This window comes from Pantherophis guttatus, chromosome 4, assembly GCF_059756535.1.
Source record: "Pantherophis guttatus breed Tessera chromosome 4, ASM5975653v1, whole genome shotgun sequence".
Classification (NCBI taxonomy): Eukaryota; Metazoa; Chordata; class Lepidosauria; order Squamata; family Colubridae; genus Pantherophis; species Pantherophis guttatus.
In genome coordinates, this window is record NC_142066.1 from 149,770,180 (window position 1) to 149,794,951 (window position 24,772).

At 40.4% G+C, this 24,772-nt stretch overlaps 1 protein-coding gene across 4 annotated transcripts in view; it reads right to left on the reverse strand.

Moving 5' to 3' along the window:
- The window catches only part of DPP6 (dipeptidyl peptidase like 6), a 545,144-nt gene that overhangs the window by 9,548 nt on the left and 510,824 nt on the right, over nt 1-24,772 (reverse strand). For all 4 annotated transcript variants that reach the window (XM_034401660.3, XM_060683461.2, XM_034401658.3 and 1 more), the window contains exons 18-19: nt 16,187-16,285; nt 12,632-12,701 (exon numbers count right to left, since the gene is read on the reverse strand). In XM_034401660.3, the coding sequence (XP_034257551.1) occupies nt 12,632-12,701; nt 16,187-16,285 (169 nt within the window). The remainder of the gene's footprint in view (nt 1-12,631; nt 12,702-16,186; nt 16,286-24,772) is intronic.

Here is a 24,772-nt window from a genome sequence, read left to right on the forward strand (position 1 = left end):
GGGGGAGAATATGCTAATGGCAACAAACAGGCTCTGCAGGCAAAGTTCCTGATGTATATGAAAAGCATGAAAAAATGCTCTGTCTGTTTCAGAGTCAGTTTGGTCTAGTGCAGGAGTGTCAAACTCAGGGGTGCTTAGATCTGGCCCACAGGCCCGCCCTGGAAACAGTGGAAGACCAGCCCATGGTGCCTCTGCTAGCGAAAACAGAGCCCAGGTAGGCCATGAGCTCCATTTTTGCTGGCAGAGGGCTGCAGGAGGCCATCATGGCCAAAAACGGAGCCCATGCGGGCCACACACAGCCTCCCCGAGCTCTGTTTTCGCTAGCAGAGGGTTGCAGGAGGCCATCACAGCCAAAAATGGAGCCTTGACGAGTGACATTGAGCTGGCCATGCTCAACTTGCCCCCTGAGGTCAAACATAACATAACATAAAATCTTTTAATTGGGGAATTTTATGGGTAAGGGGTTTTAAATTGGAGAAGCCAAAGATAATTTAATTTCGTTTTAATATATTTTAATATTTGTATTGTGTGTTTTTAATTTTGGCTGTTCACCGCCCCGAGTCCTTCGGGAGAGGGGGCGGTATAAAAATTAATTAATTAAATAAATAAATAAATAAATAACCCTGATACAGCCTTCAGTGAAATCGAGTTTGACACCCCTGGTCTAGTGGTTAAGATACCAGGCTAGAAACTGAGAGACTGGGGGACTGTGAGTTCCAGTCCCACCCTTAGCAGCTAGGTAATCTTGGGCCAATCACCAGGAGACTGTGAGTTCTAGTCCTGTCTTAGCCATGAAAGTCAGCTAAGTGGCTTTGGGCTAGTTTCCAAAGATGGTGATATACTATTAGGTGGTGAGTTCTAGTCCTGCCTTAGTGATGAAAGCGGGCCGGGTGACTTTGGCCAATCACCAGGAGACTGTGAGTTCTAGTCCTGTCTTAGGCATGAAAGCCGGCTGGTGTTGTGGCCCCGCCCTCTGAGCCTGTCCCATCGGAGGAAGAAAGCTCCGAGAATGAGGAAGAGGAGTCAGCCAGGCCTCCCTCTCCAGGCCCCTCCCCTCTGGCATTGTCTCAGGTGCCGGCCGAGGGAGAGGAGAGTAGCAGGGAGACAGGTGGCTCGGATTAGAGTGACGAAGAAACATCATTCCTGGACGCACGCCTCCGAAGGCGTGATAAACGATTGCAGCAGTTTAGGAGGCGTGCTAGGGATTAGAACTGAGTCACTGGACCACACCCCAGAGACTATATAATAGAGGGTAGTGGTCAGTGATCCTTGTGACAAACAAAACTAACCTTGGATAGTCACTAAAGCCTCGTTTGGAACTGCGGAGAGAAATAATTATTGTTGTCGGACATTTGGAAGCTGAGTATTTTATCTGTCTGTTTTTCTGTGAAAATAAAGGCACTTGGCAGACGGTGTGTCTATCGCTGCCAAGTCGGAGATAAAGAAACTGGGTGCGTTCCAAAGTGTTTCCTTAACCCTCGGCTGGCTGTGTTTGTGTGTGTGTGTGGACGGGGACAGATCATCTGGTAACTCCAGCCCAACTCACCTCACAGGGTTGTTGTAGGGAAAATAAAGCAAGTAAGTGTATTAGGTATATTTTCTGCCTTGAGTTATTTATAAAAATTATAAAGGTGAAATATGGATGGATGGATATAGATGGAATATAAGATTTCTAACAAATAGGAAGCAGCAAGTGAAGTAGGGAAAATCACATCAAACATCCGTTCAATTAGCACAAGAACCCTGCAGGGCTCTGTGCTCTCGCCATTATTCTTCTCTCTATATACCAAAGACTGTATCTCAAAGGATCCCTCTGTTAAAGTACTGAAGTTTGCAGATGATACAACAATCATTAGTCTCATTTGAGATAATGATGAATCTGCATATAGACAAGAGGTAGATCAACTGACCCTGTGGTGCAACCAGAACAATCTGGAACTGAACACACTTAAAACTGTAGAGATGATAACAGATTTTAGAAGAAGTTCTCCTATTCTTGTACATCTTACAATATTTGGCAACACAGAATCCAACAGTAGAGACCTTCAAGTTTCTAGGTTTTATTTGTTGTGACCTTGACTTCCTGAGTCATTAAAACACACGAGTAGTCCCAAAACATTACAACATTTTATTGCAACAGCTGTGAATTACGTTCATTCACAGCTGAGTCCCAATTAGTTGCAAAAAGTCCTTCGGGAGAAGTCCTTCGGGATAATCACCAACCTTTATCTCATTTGACATGCTGCCAAAGACCTACTTGGCAAAGCCACATGGAGTCCAGAATCAAACAGAGATGCCGACTGGGAACAGAATTAACAATGTTGCTTTCCTGCAAAGGGTCCACGTGTCTTTGCTCCTCTTTTAAGCCTTCTGGGAGGGGCCAATCATCTCCAGGCCTTATTCCCGAGTCGTCCCTTTTGTTTTAACTGTTCTTGACTTCTGGAAGCTCTGCGCATGCATGCACTAGGAACAGGTACCTCCTGTTCTTCTGCCTCTCTGATGTCCGATTGTGGAGGCTCTGGAATCAGCACAAAACTCTCAGATGGTCCTGGCCCATCTCTGTCTCCGATGCAGAGCCCTTGTCCGAGCCTTCTCCAGACTCCAGGACTGGCCCATGTTCCTCCCCAGCCTCTTCACTGTCTGACTCCGCTGCCAGCTCTGCAGGTTGCTGGCAGACCACAACACTATTATCTCCAAGGAACTGAAATGGATACCTAACATTAGAACCATCATTAAAAGGGCACAACAAAGAATGTTCTTCCTGCGTCAACTCAGAAAGCTCAGATTGCCCAAGGATCTGCTGACACAGTTCGACCGAGGAATTATTGAGTCTGTCATTTGTGCCTCTATAACTGTCTGGTTTGGCACAGCAACCAAACAGGACAGGTATAAACTTCAATGGATAGTTAGGCCGGCAGAAAAAACAATCGTAACCAGCCTGTCTTCCATTGAGGATCTGTATATTGCACGGACCAGAAAGAGAGCTGAGAAAATATCTATAGGCCCCTCACATCCTGGACATAAATTGTTTCAACTTCTCCCCTCAGGACACCGCTGTAGAGCACTGCATGCCAAAACAACCAGACATAAAGATAGTTTTATCCCCCCATGACCCATCACTCTGCTGAAACACTTAATTCCCACAGAACTGTCTCCTTTCTCATCATTCCTAATATCTTCTCCTACTGGTTTCTTATGATTTATCGATTGTTTTTTGTAACTTATGATTAAATTACAAACAACAATTGTCTATGATTATGACCTATGATTTATCACTTGATGTTTTATACACTGTGAGCTTATACACCGGAGACAAATTCTTATGTGTCCGATCACACTTGGCCAATAAAGAATTCTATTATTATATCTATATTATTCTATTATATAGATAGACAGATAGATAATCATCCTAAAATATATTAGATTCCCAATAGCTTAATGAATGCCTTTTCAGTTCTTCTCCCTATATTTTTGTTTGTTCATTTTAGATAGATAAATAGATTAACAGAGTTGGAAGGGACCTTGTAGGTCATCTAGTCCAATCCTCCGCCCAAGCAGGAGACCCTACATCATTTCTGACAGATGGCCATCCAGTCTCTTCTTGAAAGCTTCCAGTGATGAAGCTCCCACAACTTCTGAAGGCAACTTCTGTTCCATGGGTTGATTATTCTCACTGTCAGAAAAATTCTCCTTATTTCTAAATTGAATCTCTCCTTGATCAGTTTCCATCCATTATTCCTTGTCTGGCCTTCGGGTGCCTTGGAAAATAGCTTGACCCCCTCTTCTCTGTGGCAGCCCCTCAAGTATTGGAACCATGTCTCCACTGGTCCTTCTCTTCACTAGACTAGCCATGTCCAATTTCTGCAACCATTCTTCATATTGTTTTAATTAATTAATTTAATTAATTAGTGGTGGATTTGTCCATCGACTAGACATTATTGGGGAAAAATACAGCAGTGGCTGCTGGAAATAACAGGTGTGAGCTTTCCCCTTCACCCAGACCTCTACTTACTAGGAATAAGACCGGACCACATTGACAACAAGGATTGGTACATATTTGTCCATGTCTCAACAGCGGCGAGAATGGCATTTGCCCAACTGTGGAAAGATGCAGATATGCCCCCTGACCATCTGATAATAAATAAGATTCTTCGATGTGCTGAGATGGACAGGTTAACATATATATTAAAAGATAAGAAAGACTCAATATATAATAAAAGTTGGGACAGATGCTTTGTCTGGCTTAAAAAAAGGTTAAACCTAGGAGATAGGTGATAAGATCGTCTTATTAGATTAAATAGATACTTAATAGGCTATATAATTCTTTATAATTTTGAAAAAAAAACAGGCCAATTGTTTTGTAGATAATTAAAAGAACTTGATTGTATTGAAATGTTTGGTTAGGATGATATTAGTTAATATTAATTGGAGAGTGAGTTTAACTCTCGGTTAGTCATGTTTGTTGTTTCGTTCTAGTCTTGTGTTTATGTGTTCCTACATTTCATTTCTTATATTGTTTTCCAATCATTATTATGTGTTAATTTTACTGTAAATATTTAATAAAGATTTTTTTTAAAAAAAGGAAAATAGCTTGACCCCCTCCTCTCTGTGGCAGCCCCTCAAGTATTGGAACCATGTCTCCGCTGGTCCTTCTCTTCACTAGACTAGCCATGTCCAGTTTCTGCAACCATTCTTCATATTGTTTTAATTAATTAATTTAATTAATTAACAGAATAACAGAGTTGGAAGGGACCTTGGAGGTCTTCTAGTCCAATCCCCTGCTTAGGCAGGAAAACCTACACCACTTCATACAAATGGTTATCCAACATTTTCTTAAAAACTTCCAGTGTTGAAGCAGTGTTCTTCATATATTCTTCATATATTTATTTTATTTGGGGAGAAAGGCTTACTACACTCTGGAAGCTCACAATCTTCTCTGTGCAAAGTCACTAGGGGGTTTCTGTAGAATGCCATAGATCGCTAGTGAGTTGGAAGAGGCCACTGAAATGACCAAGTCCAACTTGCGCCATGCAGGAATAGCTGGTTGTCTCTCACTCAGTCTGAAAGGCTCTCTTTCCCAAATTTAAAATCTGCCTGACTTTCCATCCCAAATCCTGCCTGTTTTCTATTCTGCTTCTTTGGACCGAAAGATGATTGTCATCCCCAATGTCAGCAGACATAGAAATTCTCCCTAGAGGTTCAGTGATGACTTAGCAGTTCTGTTTATTTCCCATGAATGCTGCTGTCTTCCTATGGGATGGGATGTGAGAGAATTTAGAAGTTCTGGCTGGTGATAAGAGCTCTCCTGACCTTTGGCAGGTGCTAATCACAGGACCTCTCTGCATTTTGATTTCTAAATCCCAACTTTAGAGATTGTATGCAGAGACTCAAGGAAAAGAAGCATCTTGCTACCTATTAATTTAATGTCAGAAAACTATTTTTCCCCAGGGCTACAGGACAGACAGATATTTTATGATGCATCTTATTTAGGATAGATAGCTACATTTTTTTCCTTGTCTAGACTGTCAAATTTGATTTCCTGAAGGCAGCTGCAAGCTAGTTAAGAGAAACACAGACTATTACATCAGTGGTGAATGCTGAAGAAGATATTTATCAAGGCAATAACGATGTCACAAGTAAGGTTAATTTGATCTGTTTTATCTTGAAAACCAAAATTAAAAAGGAACAGTAGATATAGTTTTGCTAATTAAAACAACTACTTAAACAGCATAATCAAAAATATTCCAAAAGAATCTGCCACATTAAGTCAGCCTAAAGTGTCCTCAAAACACCAACTGATTGAAATTCATTAGGCTGGCTGAATGTAGAAGTTTGTGGTATAGACCAAGATCGATACTTATTATGAGCATCCTTAGGAAGAGAATTTGTGGGAACAATGCTATACTAATTGTCCTCAACTTACAACCATTTGTTTAGTGACCGTTTGAAATTACAATAGCACTGTGAAAAGTGACTTATGACCATTTTTCACACGGCCATTGCAGCATCCTCATGGTCCCATGAATGAAACTCGGACACTTAGCAATTCGAATGACGGTTGAAACATCCCAGGGTTATGTTATCACCTTTTTTTGACCTTCTGACAAAGGAGGTTCTTACTGCGCTTAATTACTTCTTGCTTAGTAATCAAAATTTTGGGCTCAATTGTGGTTGTACGTTGAGGACTACCTGTACTATCTGACAACTCATCGTATCAGGAATTTCAGTACAACATTTAGGACTAAAACCATATAACTCTTTAAAATCTGTGAGATGTGGCCAAAATCTCACCTTTAAATTTAACTCTAAAACCTTTTAAATTTTCCTTCCACCAGGAAATCAAGCAAACACTGCAGGAACTGGCAAAGGGGATGAATGTATTTACAAAAAGAAAAAGACTCACTCTTCATCACTTTTTTTTTGATAGCTCTGTAGTGATAGAAAAACATTTTCTCCAGCCCATTTGGAGACAGGGGGTTCACAGTGGTTCGGGAGAACCTCTAGCTAAGATTCTGTGCAGTTCAGAGAACCCCCAAATCCCACTCATGGCTGGCATTGCCCACCCAATCCCTCCCCTCCCAGGAGTCAAAACATGGCCTGTTTTGGGTGCAGATAATTGCAGGGTGCATGTGGAGGATCGGGGAGGGTGAAAAATGGGCCTACTGGAAGTTCGGGAAGGCCTCCAGAGGGCCTCTGGAGCCTGTGGAGGCCATTTTTGCCCTCCTGGAGGCTTGAGAAAAGCCTCCGGAGCCCAGGGAGGGCAAAATTGCCCCCCTGCCATGGTGCAGGAGGCCGACTAGGTCATGCCCACCATGGCCACACCCACCCAGCCAGGGCCGGATTTTCCTATAGGCTAACTAGGCTTCAGCCTAGGGCCTCAAGATCAAGAGGGGCCTACATTCAAATTGTTAGCAAAATTAAAATTACACTTTCACTATAGGTGAAAGGGCCTCATAAGTGGAATAGCCTAGGGCCTCTTTTCATCTAAATCCGGCCCTGCACCCAGCAACCAGGCAGAGAACCCCTTGCTAAAATTTTTGAAGCCCACCCCTGGTTGAAGACCCTACATAACTATATGTGCATCTCTCTCTCTCTCTCTCTCTCTCTCTCTCTCTCTCTCTTTGAGATTGAGTGATTTACATTTATTTAGGGCCCACCCAAGCCATGCTTGCTCATTTTGAGGCAGTCCTAATCAAGTGTTGTTAGCTTGATGAGCAGCAATCTTCCCTGGGTATTTGCATAACGAAGCGCATTTTCCCAAGAGATAATTCTGATGTGAAGTAAGTGGGAGGGTTTGTGAAAGCTTCTTCTTCTTTTTTTTTTTTTGTTCTCCCTTTAGACTGGCACACATTTGGACATTTTAAAATATATATTTATTTACTGCATTTCAGAACCGCCCATCTCCATCCAGAGGTGAGCTAGGCTTCCAGTCTCCTGGCCTTTGGGGAAATAAGCCAAAACATGGGCTCTCCATGCTTGTATGAGGAGCCCCAAAGGATCATGAAGCCGTGGGGTGGGGTGGTGCCTTGAAAGGCCCTCCCTTCACCTTTACAATTGATTTTTAACAGGGCTTAATTATTCTTGCCTCCCATTAAAAAAAACAATTCTGAAATTTTAATTCTAACATTTTAATTTTTACATGTTGTTTTTATATTCTGACCTTTCCATGCTACCACCTCTTACAATACTAGACAACACAGTATCAACAGTAGAGACCTTCAAATTTCTAGGTTCTACCATATCACAAGATCTAAAATGGACAGCTAACATCAAAAACGTCATCAAAAAAGCTCAACAAAGAACGTTCTTTTTGCGCCAACTCAGAAAGTTCAAACTGCCCAAGGAGCTGCTGATCCACTTCTACAGAAGAATTATTGAGTCTGTCATCTGCACCTCTATAACTTTCTGGTTTGCCTCTGCAACCCAACAAGACAGACACAGACTTCAACTGATAATTAGAACTGCAGAAAAAAACAATGGCTACCAACCTGCCTTCCATTGAGGACCTGTATACTGCACGAGTCAAAAAGAGGGCCGTGAAAATATTTACAGACCTCTCACATCCTGGACATAAACTGTTTCAACTCCTACCCTTAAAACGACGCTATAGAGCACTGCACACCAGAACAACTAGACACAAGAACAGTTTTTTCCCAAATATTTATGTATTGGTTCGATTTATATGCCACCCTTCTCCGGAGACTCAGGGTGGCTTATAATGTGTTAAGCAATAGCCTTCATACTTTTGTATATACCTGCTTAGTAGGGCTTTCGCCCCCCACTAAGCGGTATTCTTTTTTATACAAAGTCAGCTTATTGCCCCCACAATCCGGGTCCTCATTTTACCTACCTCGAAAGGATGGAAGGCTGAGTCAACTTTGAGCCTGGTGAGATTCGAACTTGCAGTAATTGTAGGCAGCTGGTGCTACTTAACAGCACTTTAGTCTGCTGCGCCACCAAGGCTCTTGTCATCACTCTGCTAAACAAATAATTCCCTCAACACTGTCAAACTATTTACTAAGTCTGCATTACTATTAATCTTCCCATCGTTCCCATCACCCTTCTCCTTCCACTTATGACTGTATGACTGTAACTTTGTTGCTTGTATCCTTATGATTTATATTGATATTATTTCCCGATTGCTTATTTGTACCCTATGACTATCATTAAGTGTTGTACCTTATGATTCTTGATGAACGTATCTTTTCTTTTATGTTCTTATATGAGAGCATATGCACTAAAGACAAATTCCTTCTGTGTCCAATCACACTTGGCCAATAAAAAATTCTATTCTATTCTATTCTATTCTATTCTGTTCTGTTCTGTTCTATTCTATTCTATTCTATTCTATTCTATTCTATTCTATTCTATTCTATTCTATTCTATTCTATTCTATTCTATTCTATTCTATTCTATTCTATTCTATTCTATTCTATTCTATTCTAACCCCACCCCACCAACCAACCCCACAGCTGCATGCTCCTTTGAGAGCCCATGTGTTGACTTCTTTCCCAAAGGTCAAGAGACTGGAACCCCACCTCACCTCTATATTCTCGCCAGTTAAGAGTTTTTTATTTGACAGGGTCTTCAACGCATCTTCCCAGATGGGACTGGTCGGTGTAATGGGACAAAGCCATTTTTTTAGGTAGCCTTGCCCATGCCAAGTAAGGCTGTATAGATCACAACCAACACCTTGAATTGGACCTGGAAGCAAAGTGGCACCCAATGCAGCTCGCATAGCAGAGGTGAATTCCACCCCCCTTCTTTTGGCATCCAACATATTATAGCAATATAGTTGTTTTCTCTTTGCTTTCAAGAAAAATAAAATGGGAATCGTGGATTTTTATTTTGAAACCTGCCTGCCCACCAAGATTTTTCTAGGAATTGCTAGGCAACTCACCAGGAAATTATATATACGAAAGCCACAATCATTTGCCAAGAGGGATTTTAAAGTAGGGGAGATTAAAATAGGATCCTCTCCTCATCAAGAAGTTTAAAGTGGGAAGTTCATTGACTATGTTATGGTAAACTCTTTGACAGCCTTGGAGGCCAACTTTTTCTTTGGATCTTCAGGGCTGCCACACTTGGTGCTGTGGGAAATTGGGAGGGGGGATTGCAAGGAGTTGTAGAGATATCTAGCCATAACAACATTCTTTTCTCTGGGAGTCAAGGACATTCAGCCTGCACCTGGAGTGGTGTGACTGGGAGACATCTCCAGTTGGGAAGGTGGATTGATTGGATCATGTGGTGGACATGTGGGTACAGGGGAAGGGATTTTGACTTTCCTTTGGGTGGGATGTGCCCAGATGTGCCAGTACGACATCTCTAATAAAGTGGAACTTTGAGGAAACTCAAGCCTCGGAGTCTTCTTTCGTTGGGGGTGTTACTTGGAACCCTGACATTCTTCGTGTTAGATTATGTGTCAAGACCCTATTGATCTTTTAAAACTAGCAGACATAGGTCACAAGGGCATCGAACTTGGCAATGGGATTTTAAAAAGTCAAGATGGCATTATGGCATCAAACCTCTGCTCCTTATTTACATGCAACCTGCAGGTACAGGAAGTGCTTGAATTATGACTGTAATAAGCCCATCTTTTAAGGTGCCTAAATAATTCTAATACAGCTCTTTAAGCTTTCTTTTAACATATATGAGCCACGGTGGCACAGTGGTTAGAGTGCAGTACTGCAACTAACTCTGCTGACTCCTGGCCGGGGCCGGGTTTCAAAAGTTGCCGCTACCGGTTTGCTCGTGGGCACGCATGCACAGAAGTGTCCGGGCAGGTGAGCGGAACCTCCCGCCACCAGTACTGGTTCGCCCAATCTGGGGCGAACCGGTAGCAACCCACTATTGCTCCTGGCTGCCTGCAATTTGGCAGTTCAAATCTCACCAGGCTCAAGGTTGACTCAGCCTTCCATCCTTTCGAGGTGGGTAAAATGAGGATCCAGATTGTTTGGGGGCAATAGGCTGATTCTGTAAACCGCTTAGAGAGAGCTGTAAAGCACTCTGAAGCGGTATATAAGTCTAAGCGCTATTGCTATATGCATCTTCAAATTCATTTACGCTAATCTTTTACAAACTTTAAGAACTATACCAACATTATACGCTAGAGAAAAAAAGAAAAGGAAAAAGGAACAATGCATTTTCAAACCCACTTTGTAAGCGTAGAACCATGTATTAAATTTTTTCCCTCCAATTACACATGTCAGACCAATAAAAATTCATCCTAACCTCAGTTAATTTATTAAGCTTAAGGCACTCCCTTTGGCTTTCCCTCACAGGATAAAATCTTTTTTTCTTCTTTGGAATGCATATTAGATAAATATAAGCTCTGTTTCCTCAAGAGATTCTTAACCTTGTTAATTTCCATAAAGAAAAAAAAAACCCAGCTTCTCTCTTGAGGACTGTAGATTAATTTAAAATACTTCTTTCAATTGCACTGAGGGGCTTGCAATTAAACCATCATTATAGTAGATACCATTGGTATCCGGTTTGTATTCCAAAATTGCATTGAGCCCTTTGCATTGTCAAATACTTGTACAATAACCTCAGTCCTTGTAAGTTTTGACAATCATAACGTGACCAATCTGATTTTACGACTGTTTTTGTGGCGGTCATTATGCAAAGATTGTGGTTGTTAAGCAAACCAATAGTTTACAGTGGGAATGATTTTGCCGAAAAACTGGAAGTTGATACCAGTTTTCACCAAAACCATTAACAGTCATATGACTGTGGGAAGCTGCACATGGCTGTTAGTGTTTTTCCAGTAGGTCCGTTGAAACTTCGAACAATTGCTGAGTGACTAGTCATAAGTTGAAGACTATTGTGGGCCTTTGATTGTGTGATTGCAGGCATCATCCTCGTTTTTCCTTTATCCACCAATCCCTCCCAGAAACCCTGACAGTCTCTAGAATCTATGCTGATCATATTTGGTTCAGCTATAAGCAAAGAAAGAGAGAGAGTTCACATAAAAAATCCTGAGGGTCTTTAAAAAGGAGAAGACATACCTGTCTAGCCGAAGGGACAAATTTTTTTGCTTTAGGCACCAGGAAACCTCCTTTTGCCCTCCAGGTTCCCTGGCTAGCGTGGCCAAACTTCATGCATGTTAACTGTGTCCAAACATGCATGTATCTGTACAGTTTCCCCCCCGAATGCTATCACTCTGCTATACAAATAATTCCCTCAACACTGTCAAACTATTCACATTAGGCTGCATTACTATTGGTCTTCTCATCGTTCCCACCACCCATCTCCTCCCACTTGTGACTGCATGACTGCAACCTTCTTGCTTGCATCCTTGCAAGTTATATTGATATTGATTGTTTCCTAGTATGATTTGATTGCTTATTGTACCGTATGACTATCATTAAGTGTTGTATCTTATGATTCTTGACAAGTGTATCTTGTCTTTTTATGTACACTGAGAGCATATACACCAAAGACAAATTCCTTGTGTGCCCAATCAAACTTGGCCAATAAAGAATTCTATTCTATTCTATTCTATTCTATTCTATTCTATTCTATTCTATTCTATTCTATTCTATTCTATTCTATTCCATTCCATTCCATTCCATTCCATTCCATTCCATTCCATTCCATTCCATTCCATTCCATTCCATTCCATTATCATGCTAAGTAAAGAAACAACATTAGGAATATAACACTCTCAACCCAAAACAAGCATATTGAATTCTGTTGTGGGGCATCCTTGGTTTTTTTTTTTTGGTTTTTTTTTTGCCTTGGCTTAAAATATATCATTTAGAAACCTCAGTTTAATCTACAGGGGAAGGCACTGGGCTAGAAACCAAGGGATTGTGACTTCTAGTCCTGCCTGAGCCATGATAGCCAGCTGGGTTAATTTAGGCTAGTCCCCCCCCCAGCCCAACCCGCCTTCAGCATTGTTGTTGTGGGGAAAAACAAGAAGAGGCAGGATTATAAGGCATGCTCATCTCCTTAAGGTATTTATTTGAAAAAAATAATATACAGGCAGGAAATAATTAAAATAAGTATTCTTTCTAGGAGCCATCTCCCTATCTGCTACATTTCCACCCTTCTCAAATATCCCTCTTCTCAACTTGGCTGGCATTCCTGGCTATAACTGGGAAATTATACCATTGTTAACATTACTCACACAATGAGGAGCAAAGGGTAGTGTGTGTTTTCCATGAAAACGGCTGGCTTTAAAATTTGCAGCGGCAATTCTGCAAACAGAAGAAAAGAGAAGAAAGGAGGAGAGGAGCATTTAAGCACAGGAAGGCTGTCATTACAACCAACAACCTTTTATTTCTTTCCCTTTTAGTACACTCGGGTCCTTTTTGGTGGGAACAAAATGCCATTAAAGAGAATGGCTCTGCAAATAACACCCTAGCAGAACCGATTCTTTTGGAAAGAAAATTGGCACTGCTACACAAAAGGCGACACATCTAACACCGTGGTCCTCCAAGGCACTTGGTCATGAATCAAACATGCAATTAGGGTGTGCTGATATGTGTTTTTCCCCCTTCTCAGCAGGTGGAGGAAAGACAAGCAATGTTTGCAAGGAGAGCAAAGGAAGGAGAAACTCAAAGTAAAATGCAAATCCTCTTTTCTAAATTGGAATAAAATTGTTCTTTTTTAGGGATTTAAGATTAAGCTTTCTTCAAGGGCATTTTAAACTCCAGGGCCTGGACTGTCACCTCCTTTGCCCCTTGAAATGATATAAATTGGATGAATTAAGAAGAGAAAATTGTTACCTTTATGGAAACATATATCCTGAAGTAATAGCTAAGTGTGCTTTTTCTTAAATCTATATTGGCAGAAACATAAACAGATTGCTCCCAAGCCTATCCTACTTTTATTTGGTTTTTAAAATGTGAGCTGCTGGGCCAATTTACCAAAAGGATGGCAATTAAATTTCGAATTAGTGGCATTTAAAGGGCAGTAAACAGCCAAATGAGTTTTAGTGGTAAGCCTTTTATTTCATTTGGTCTAATTTATTGTTGTATGAGACTTGTAATAGAGAATGGGTTTGTACTTATGATTCATGTGGAGATCCCTTGGGAAGGCAGAATATAGAGAATTAAACATCAAGAGCTACTCTTGGAAATCTTTTAGGATCACAAAGAAGGAATTGTGCACTATAATTACCACTTCATATTTGTGGGTTTTCTCATTAGCAAATACTAACGGTGAAGAGTTAAATTATGATACCCATTATGTGTGTTGAATTTTATCCAATGCATCTTGTTTTTGGATTTTTTGTGGACAATTCTTGGAGTCCTAGTGGGCAATCACTTAGATATGAGCCAGCAGTGTGTGGCAGCAGCCAAAAAAGTCAATGCAATCCTAAGGCTGCATTAACAGAGGAACAGAATTGAGATCACATGAAGTTCCAGTACTGCTTTTTCAAAGCCTTAGTGAGACCACATTTGGAATACTGCATCCAGTTCTGGTCACCACAATATTAAAAAGATGTTGAGACTCTGGAAAGAGTGCAGAAAAGAGTGACAAAGAAGGCTGGATGATAAAACATATGAAGAACGATTGTAGGAATTGAATGTGTCTAGTCTAGTGAAAAGAAAGACTAGGGGTGACAAGATAACAGTGTTTCAACATCTAAGAGGCTGCCACAAAGAAGAAGAGAGATCAATCTATTCTCCAAAGGATCTAAAGGCAGGACAAGAAACCATGGATGGAAACTAATCAAGGAGAAAAGCAACTTGGGTCTAAGGAGAAATTTCCTGACAGTGAGAACAATTTATCAGTGAAACAGTTTGCCTCTAGAAGTTGTGGGTGCTTCAACACCGGAGGTTTTTAAGAAGAGATTGGACAACCATTTGCCCAGAATGGTATAGAGTCTCCTGCTTGGGCTTCAAGATCACCAAGGTCCCTTCCAACTCTGTTATTCTTTAAAAAAAAAAAAATCACAATTATCGATTTAATCCAAATGTGACTGAATTGATCTGAATTGAATTATGATTCAATCGCAATGTTATTGGATTATCAATGATGGAAAGGCATGGAATAGAATTATGGTTTTGTAAAATGCCTCTGGGATGCAAGAAGGCAAAAACATCACAAACCATCTTACTGTGATCATGGGGTGCTAGAAATGTCACTAAATACGGGCCTGATTCCGAGGACCTAAAATAGGGTCACGACCACTGGTGGGATTCAGCCAGTTCGCACCACTTCGGGAGAACCGGTTGTTAACTTTCTGAGCAGTTTGGCGAACTGGTTGTTGGAAGAAATCATTAGGGCAGAGAACCGGTTGTTAAATTACTTGAATCCCACTGCTGGTCACGACACCACAAAGGGTGGCAATTCTAGAATTTCAGAACTGAGTTGTAAGTCCCTTTTGGCAAGTCCTTCATAACTTCTAACAGTCACTAAGTAACTGGTCCTAAATCAAGAGGAACTTCAGTAATTGCAAGGGTTTTGCCCGGGAAACATATTTCTTTGAACTCTTATAAACCTATTCTAATTTATTCCAATGTGATTTTTAGTGGGTTTGTCAGAAATCTGAAAGTAGAAAAATGTGCCAAATGAAATATAAATGGGAATTGCAGTCGGGCAATGATAGATTGGTTCTCAAGCACACATGTTTCTTCTATTAACTGGATAGATCCTTTGGTCGAATGACTGTTAGCCAAGGTATCTTGGTGGTAGAGTTGGCCAATGAAGAAAGCAAATCACAAAAACTCTGGGGCTTCTGTAACTATGCTCTGATGTCGCACATGTGTAGAAAAAGGGAGAATTTTGTGAGATGATGGCCATTTTCATTATTATGACAAGAGTTTTTGGTTCTGCTGACACCTCCATTTCTTAACTAATGAATAATATCTCTACCAAGGAGACCTTTTCAGCCTACCGAGGGAATGGGAAGATAGAAACAAAGAAGGCAAGGCAGATGGACAGCAGGAGGGCAAATATTTACTCTGCCCATTATGGAATAACAGGCGTGTCTGCAGGAGTGCTCAGAAAAACAGAAGTGGGTGGCCACAACTCTGTGTGCAGGACACCCCATTCATTTTCACACAGTACTAAAAAATAAAAAGGGGGAACAGGTGAGACTTTGACAAATCGTTTGATCACACTCAACTTTTTTGATTTCTCTGGAGACATTCTTGGCAAGTAATAAGAGCATTAAGCCTGGGAGGCTGATTAACACATTGCATGGAATCAAAACACACCAATGTCTTGTGAGAGCAAGTTTGGTCTAGTTAGTAGTTAAAGCAGCAAGCTAGAAACCAGGAGTTCTAGTCCTGTTTCAGACATGAAAGCTGGTTGGGTGACTTTGGGCCAATCACCAGGAGACTGTGAGTTCCAGTTCTGCCTTAGATATGAAAACCGGTTGGTGACTTTGGGCCAATCACTAGGAGACTGTGAATTTTAGACCTGCCCTTGAATTATTTATAAAAATAATAACGGCAGAATATAAACAAACAAGCAAATAAATATTGAGTTGCCAGATTTCTATTGATGCTCTTATATTATAGCTATGGATACATTCTGCTTTTGTATTGGAGGCTGCTACCCATCTTAATTGATTTAAATTTCTATTTTGGGGATTTTTTTAAAGTGGCATTATGCTTTTATCCATTTCTTTCTTTTTAAAGCTGCCCCACTAGAATATGAGATTTTCTAAATTAAAAGGCGAGATTATAAACCCTTAAATTCAACAATGAAAATAATCAGAGTAATTTACTGTAATCCTGAATCTTGATATCAAGATATTCTCGCTTGGGCATCTGTCGTTCTGCAACTGTCTTCTGCACTCTGGCATTTACTTCAAGATCAAAAAGTTCTGGAAGAAGGAATAGGAAAGAGTCTCCAATCAGATGAGGAATTAAACAATTATACCCTGACTGAAAGAGCCATTATTTTTTTTCTTTTTATGTATATATGATATTTTCTTTTTTTAATATAAACATTCCATTTTCCATTCAACAGCGTATCATCTGGGTACAAATATCTTTGTGCAATAACCATCAAAATTTTCAACAGTATTCATTACATTGATAATAATTCTCTGATCTTACAGTAGTAATATTGAGCATAATAAATATGTTCATTTTCCCCTCTTTACATATCTTCTAAAAATATAATAATAATATTAAACATAATAATCGTAATAGTCATAATAATAACAATCATCATATTGTTTACATCTCTATCTTAACACATTTTCTACATTTCCCTAATCTCCTACTTTTGTTTCTAACTTCCATTTTTATTCTCTAATCATCGATAAAATAATTCCCATATCATATAATATTCAGTTTGTTTCTTCTCGTTAATTGCAAGCATTAATCTTTTCATTTCTGCACATTCTAATATTTTCCTAATCACGTTCTCGTCAGTTGGGATCGCTTCACTTTTCCAGTTTTGTGCAAATACAATTGTAGCTGCAGTTAATAGATAAATAATTAAATATGCATTCCCTTTACTATACATTTCAGGTAAAATCCCTAACGAAAATATTTCTGGTTTTAAATCAATGTGCTGCTTTGTCATCTTTTCTAGCCATGTATGTATTTTTGTCTATTTTTTTCTTTGCTTCTACACATGTCCACCACGTATGATAATAAGACCCAGGTATCTGGTGGCATTTCCAACACTATTTCTATGAATGAATGAATGAATGAATGAATGAATGAATGAATGAATGAATGAAAGAAAGAAAAGAAAGAAAGAGGGAAGGAATGAGGGAGGGAAGAAAGGAAGAAAGGAAAGAAAAATAAATAAGTAAGAAAGAGGGAAGGAAGGAAAGAAGGAAAGAAAAATAAATAAATAAGAAAGAAAGAGAGAAGGAAGGTAGGAAGGAAGGAAGGAAAGAAGGAAGGAGGAGGGAGAGAAGGAAAGAAAGAAAAATAAATAAGAAAGAAAGAGGGAAGGAAGATAGGAAGGTAGGTAGGTAGGAAGGAAAGAAGGAGGGAGGGAGGGAAGGAAGGAAGGAAAGAAAAATAAATAAGGAAGGAAGGAAGAAAGGAAGGAAGAAAGAAAGAAGGAAAGAAAGCAAGCCCAGAATTTCCATTATGGAAGATTTGAAGCTAGAGTCAGTTTTGAAAAGGCAGGTTCCATGACTTGGGATATTGTTTTACTCCATCACAACAGGACAGCAGGAAGAAATTCATTTCTTAGGATTTAGTCATCTGTTCTGGAGAATTTAGCACAAGGGATATTCTTTCAATGCGCTACTTTAACGAGTCACAGCAGCAGGATTCATACCAGGCAGATCTTGAAGACACCTTGCTCATGGCTTTGGCCATCACTGATACCCTTCTCCAACTGTAGACTCTGGGATATTAATGAAGGCAGTGAGAAGCTGCCATGTAAAGTGTGTCTTTGACTCACAACCGTTCATTTTATGATCTTTCAGAATTATAACAGCACTGAAAAATATGTGATTTATGACCAGTTTTCACACTTATGAATCCCCACAGCATCCCCACAGTCATGTGATCAAACTCTGGGTGCTTGGCCACTGGTGTGTATTTTATAATGCTTGGAGTGTCCCAGAGTCCTAGGACTGTCATTTGCAAAGGGAGCTTCTTGAGCCCAAAATTTCCGTGGCTTATCAAGACAGCTGTTAATCAAGTTGCACTCAATTTTTTTTAAGTGAATCACTGTAGTTTTTAAGTGAATCGTGCTTTTGTTAAGCGAATTTGGCTTCCCCCATTGACCTTGCTTGTCGGAAGCCAGTTGGAAGGTTGCAAATGGTGATCATATGATTCTGGGAGAGTGCAACAATCATTGTCAAGAGCAGGGGTGTCAAACTTGATTTCATTGAGGGTCACATCAAGGTTGTGTTTGGCCTCGGGGGGCCCGCGAGGGGAGTGGCCAGCTTGACATCACTTATGTTGGGGGCGCCTGTGGTGGCCAGCACACTCTGCCAGCAGAAACGGCCTCCAAAGCTCCATTTTTGTTGGCAGAGGCACGTTGGGCTGTTTTCAGGATGGCCCCGTGGCCAGATCTAAACACCCCACGGGCAGGCCTTGAGTTTGACACCCCTGGTCAAGAGCCCGAATTTTGATCACATGACCATAGAGATGCTGCAACTGTCCTAAGTTTGGAAACCAATAATTGGTTGCTTTTTTTCAGTATTGTTGTAACTTTAAATGGTCACAAAACAAGTCAAGGACTACCTATACCAGAGGGCCAGGCTTCTATACAATAATCTTTTCTTTTAAAAAAATTATTTTTATTATAACACAATATGAAAAGACCAAACACAAAACACTCTCTCTCTCTCTCTCTCTCTCTCTCTCTCTCTCTCTCTCTCTCTCTCTCTCACTTTCTCTCTCTTTTTACAGCTATTTCATGATGGTCATCTTCTAATATTTACATTCTCCCCCGATTCCCTTTATACTATTTCATTTTCTTCTTGTCCCTTTCTCTTTTAATTACATTATACTTCTTAACAATCATATTGATTTTATGCATTCTATACATTATCATATTTGTTCTTTCCATTTTCAAATACATTTTCAATTTTTTTTTTTTTTTGGAGTTCCAAAAACATTTTTATTGTTTAAAAATTATAGTACAATTACATCATTCCGGTTTCATGGTGTTAATACATATGCAGATATAACTTCATAATATTTACATTGTTATTTACATATTATTAATTCATTATCTTAGTTTAGAGATACTGCCCGTAGGATTTCTTACTTTTGTAATCCTTAATATTTAGTATTACATCTTATTTGCGTAAAATTGCATCTTTGCTCCCTTATATTCCCTACTACCGGTAGTATGGCTCATATCCAAATACTCATTTTGGATTATCCATTTAAACTTTTAGCTCTCTCGAGCTTCACTTCCCTTTTCTTTTCTTCAGCCACTCATACCACATATCCCAAACACTGTAGTAATCAGTTTCCTCTCTATCATTAATTTCTAACGTCAGTTTGTTCATTTCAGCACATTCCAGTATTTTCCTTATTACATGCTCTTATTTTTATTATCCATTATTTCTAGTCTCTAGCCACTTATACCATTTATTTCAGATTATATAATATTCCATATCTTCCTTTTCTTTGAGCTCTTTTGTTAATTTGTCCATCTCGACACATTCTAGGATTTTTTTTAAATCAATTCTTCTTCTGTTGGTATGTTTTCTATACAGTAATCTTATGGGACCTGGGAGTTATGCCTTTTCTACGGAGGCACTTGTTCTCTAGAACAGCGGTCACCAACTGGTGGTCCGCGAGAAAATTTTGGTGGTCCGCAGAAAAATTATTTGCATTTTTTATATTGCACTATATCAGGGGTCCTCAAACTATGGCCCCTGGGACAGATAAGTGCAAGGAATGTTTGTGTTGCTGCAGGGAGTCTCCCGTTTTGGGATCTTTTTGTGTGGGTCGGAGGGGGGAAAAATTCTGACTTGCGGTCTGCTTTCGCCTCCTGGTGTGGGGCTTTGGGTGAAGGCTGGATGGAAGTGCCACTGGTGGAGAAGAGCCGGAGGGCCTCATTTCAGTGGGACTGCCTCATGGCCTAGAACTGGCTGACTATCTCAGCCTTGGTAGTACAGTGGTCTAAGGCACCCTGTTATTAAGCTGGTTATTAAGACCAGCTGCCTGCAATTACTGCAGGTTCGAATCTCGCCAGGTTCAAGGTTGACTCAGCCTTCCATCCTTTCTAAGGTAGGTAAATTGAGGACCCAATTGTGGGGGCAATAAGCTGACTTAAATATACAAAAGAATGAAGGCTATTGCTTAGCACATTGTAAGCCACCCTGAGTCTCCGGAGAAAGGCGGCATATAAATCAAATTTAAAAAAAAAAAAAAAATGGGCCTCCAGGTGCCGGTACCTAGCCTTGCACTCCTGCAGGTCTTCTCTCTGCTTGGAAAGCCTATGCTCGTAGTCCTCAATGAGGTGCTTCTGCTGAGCCTCCTTCTCAGTCAGATCCAATTTGAACTGAGCTGTTTTGCCAACTTTTTCTTGTGGTGGCTGCTTAGCTCCAACAAGTGCTTCCTGTTGGGGCCCTAAGGAGCCCGGCTGGGAAGGCGAAGAGTGGATGCGAAGGGAGGGGCAAATAGAGGCGAGCGAGGCGCTCCTCAATATGAGTGACATTGAGTTGACCATGCCCACCAGTCACATGACCACCTAGCCACGCCCACCCACCCAGTCATTAGGCAGATCATATTAGTGATCCGTGGGATTTAAAATTATGAATTTAATGGTCCCTGAGGTCCGAAAGGTTGGGCATCCCTGCTCTAGAATGATCTATCGCAGACATATAGTTGGCCTGAGTCCTGCAAGCCTTTAAAATGACAGTGAAAAACGCTTCCTTGGCTCAGGGTATCAGAGCTCCCATCTAGAAGAGTGTAATAAATTTGAATTCCTGATCATTGATTAATTACTGAACTAGGTAACAGCATCAGTATGAAAGGGTGTGAGGTTTGCTGCCTGTACTTGTACCGCTAATGTTATCTAGTTGGGTAATGAAACAACTGCAAGCAAACAACCAACCTCAGAGAACACCAGAGAGCACTACATATGTCTTCATATTGGAGGGCATATTTGAGAGCTAATAGAGCAGGGTCTTTGGTGGTCTTTGAGCTGGCTTGCTTTCTTGAAGTCGTTTCATTACCCTAACTAGGTAACGTCATCAGTGCTAGTAGGAAGTGCTGTTTGCTGTCAGTTTATGTTCTGGTGTCTTGTCTGTCTGTGTTGGTGGGATTGGTTTTAGGGATTTTTTGGTTGGGCTGTTTACTGATGGTTCTTTGGCAAATTCTTGGTTGGGGAATTGCTTATTTGATTGTTGGTTAACCTTGGAGTTAATCTATGCTGATCTGAGTGCTGATAGCTGGTGGAAAGGTGTTGGAGTCTTTTTATTCTCTTTTGGGCTGGTTGATTGTCTCTTTTGCATAGTCTGTAGATGTTGTTCATGTCTATGTGTCTATTGATGGCTGGTTTGTCCGAGTGCCAGGCTTCTAGAAATTCCCTGGCATTTTTGGCCTTGGCCTGGTCTAGGATTGCTAAGAGAACATTTAGGGGAATTTGTTTATGCATCAGCTACCTTATAAGCCAGTTATGAACCTATCAGCCAGTTTGGTCTAGCGGTTAAGACACCAGGCTAGAAAGCGGGAAAGCATGAGTTCAAGTCCCACCTCAGCTAGGAAAGTGATCTGGGGGACTTGGGGCTAGTCACTCTCTCTCAGCCCAACCCACCTCACAAGCAGGGCTGAAATGCTCCCGGTTCGGACTGGATCCCCCGATCTGGTAGCAATGGTGGTGGGTGGTTCGGAGAAATCCCTGCCCCCGCCATGCCCAGCTGAGCCACGCGATCATCAGAGGCTTCTTTTTTTACTTTTAAAAGCATTTTTTCTACAACTTCTTTGGCTGAAAAAATGCGTTTAAAATTTTTTTAAAAAAGCCTCTAATGATCATGCAGCTCAGCTGGGATCGTCAGAGTTTTTTAAAAGCAGTTTTTCTACAATCTCTTTGGCCGAAGAGGTTGTAGAAAAAAATGCTTTTAAAAGGCTCTGATGATTCCAGCTGAGTTGCCTGATCGTCAGAGCCTTTTAAAAGCATTTTTTTTACAACCTCTTCGGCCGAAGAGGTTATAGAAAAAATGCTTTTAAAAGTAAAAAAAAAAAAAAAGTTGGCCACGCCCACACAGTCACATTACCCCCCCAAGCCACGCCCACAAAACCGGTAATAACAAATTTTATATTTCACCATTGCTCACAAGGTTGGTGTTATGAGGAAAATAGGAGGAGGAAGAAGTGTTGGATAATGTTCACTGCCTTGAGTAAAAACAATGTAAAAACAATGAAGATGGGATACAATAAAAATAATAAAAATAAGGCAGGGAAAATAGTGATTCTTTTTCCTCCCAACACTCTTTGATCACTTATCCTCAGCCCACAAGTCTGTCTCTTGTGAAGTTGCATTGCAAAATCACCCTTATTTATTTATTTATTTATTTTTAATTTAATTTAATTTAATTTAATTTAATTTAATTTAATTTAATTTAATTTAATTTAATTTAATTTAATTTCATCAAGCATGTATTTTATGACAGATACGAGTGTAAACATAATTATAAATTCATGAAAAGAATACGAATAAAAGAAAACATTAGGACAGGGACGGTAGGCACGCTGGTACGCTTATGCACGCCCCTTACAGACCTCTTAGGAATGGGGTGAGGTCTACAGTAGACAGTCTAAGGTTAAAGTTTTGGGGTTTGGGGAAGAAACCACAGAGTCAGGTAGTGCATTCCAGGCATTGACCACTCCGTTACTGAAGTCGTATTTTCTGCAGTCTAGTTTGGATCGGTTTACCATGACCCTGTTCCAAATACTGAATTTCCTCTCCTTGCGGATATTTCAACTGGTAGATGTAATGCTTCCATGTTAAAGTTCTTCCTGAAAAATCTCCCTCTCATTTTTGTTGAAATCATAACCCCAGTGAAAAATGCCAAAGCATCAGACAATTAAGTGTGATTGCATGTTGGAATCCTCATTTAATTATCGCTTGCCCAATTAGCTTTATCAGCAAAAGGAGGCTGGCCCGTCTGGGATTCGAGATCAGCCGTCCTGTTTGCTCTCATAATTGCATTCGCAGAAAGCAAGGACACACGAAATAAGAGCAAGCTGACAGATCTAAAGATTTCTGGATGCATCTCCCAAAACCTTCAGCCCCGCTGGGAATTCCTTGCCTGCGCTGTTCAGACAACCAGTTCTTAATTAAATATAAGCAGATGGTAAAATTGGGTGGGATTTATAGTTATCAGATTATTGTAGAAGACTCTCATATTATGGAATAGAATTAATTTATGAATATGGGGTGCTTACAATAGTTCCTCCTATTCATTACAGCAAGAGAGGCCTGCATAATGAGACCACAGGCACAATCCCATGCACAAGACCACGGAGAGAATGGCTTTCTATTTACCAATAACTTTTTATTCATTCTCTGCTGTCTTTCCCAAAAGTGGCTTCTTCGCCCTTCTCTGCCCTTAGTCCCTCTATGTCAGGGATGGGTTCTAATTTTTTTTACTACTGGTTCTGTGGGTGTGGCTTAATGGTCATGTGACAATTATTTAATATTTAGCAGAGGTACTGATTTATCAGGCTTTTAACTGCTTGCAGAGCTGTATCGGTCTACTCATTTGTTTTTGGAGGCACTGGTCTACCCATTTATTTTTGCAGGTACCGGTCTACCCATTTGTTTTTGGAAGCACTGGTCTACCCATTTATTTTTGCAGGTACCGGTCTACCCATTTGTTTTTGGAGGCACTGGTCTACCCATTTATTTTTGCAGGTACCGGTCTACCCATTTGTTTTTGGAAGCACTGGTCTACCACCACACTGCCTTTTAACACTGATCAGCTGTAGGGCGGCCCTTTGAAGCCCCGCGGCAAAAGTTTAAACAGTTTTTTTTCCTTCTAGCCGATCAGCTGGGATTCAGGAGGCAGCAATAGATTGGGGGTCGGGCCAAATAAAAGGTAAGAATAACGCAGGGAGAGGGTGGGGGGGGGGGTAGAACCGGTTCGGTGATGTCATATCGTCACTGCTACCGGCTTGGCAGAACTGGGCTGAATCAGGAGGAACACACCACTGCTCTATGTGCTCCACAGGATTTCCTGCTTGCATGTGGGCATTTATTGATTTTTGGCATTTATTTATTTTATGAACTGGATCAGGCCAATGGGCCTCCTTTTATTGTGGTCTCCAGTATAGTCCTGATTTTAGAACGTCTACTTGCTTTGAATCTCCACTGCAAAATTAGACATTTGGGAAGTGTAAAACACAACACAACATGCACTTGTATTTTTTTCAGCCTATGTATTTCTCCCCCCTGGCCCCCCCCGACCAAAAATCTGGTGCTATATGGAAAAAGTAGGATTCCTTCTTCACCTTCTTTATATATATATATTTATAAAGTGTTGTACCTTATGATTCTTTTATTTTATGTACACTGAGAGCATATGCACCAAGACAAATTCCTTGTGTGTCCAATCACACTTGGCCAATACAAAATTCTATTCTATTCTATTCTATTCTATTCTATTCTATTCTATTCTATTCTATTCTATTCTATTCTATTCTATTCTATTCTATTCTATTCTATTCTATTCAAAAACAGGAACAGTGATCCATCAAGATTCCTTACAGGCAAGCAGATAAAATACTCATGCCACTTACCTATCTGCCTTGCTTCAGCATTATTCCAAAACCCAAACTTTTGTCCTTTAAAATTTTATTTATTTATTTTTTTAAATTATATCCTGCCCATCTCAATTGTAAAAGCAAGTACAGCGTTAAAACATTAG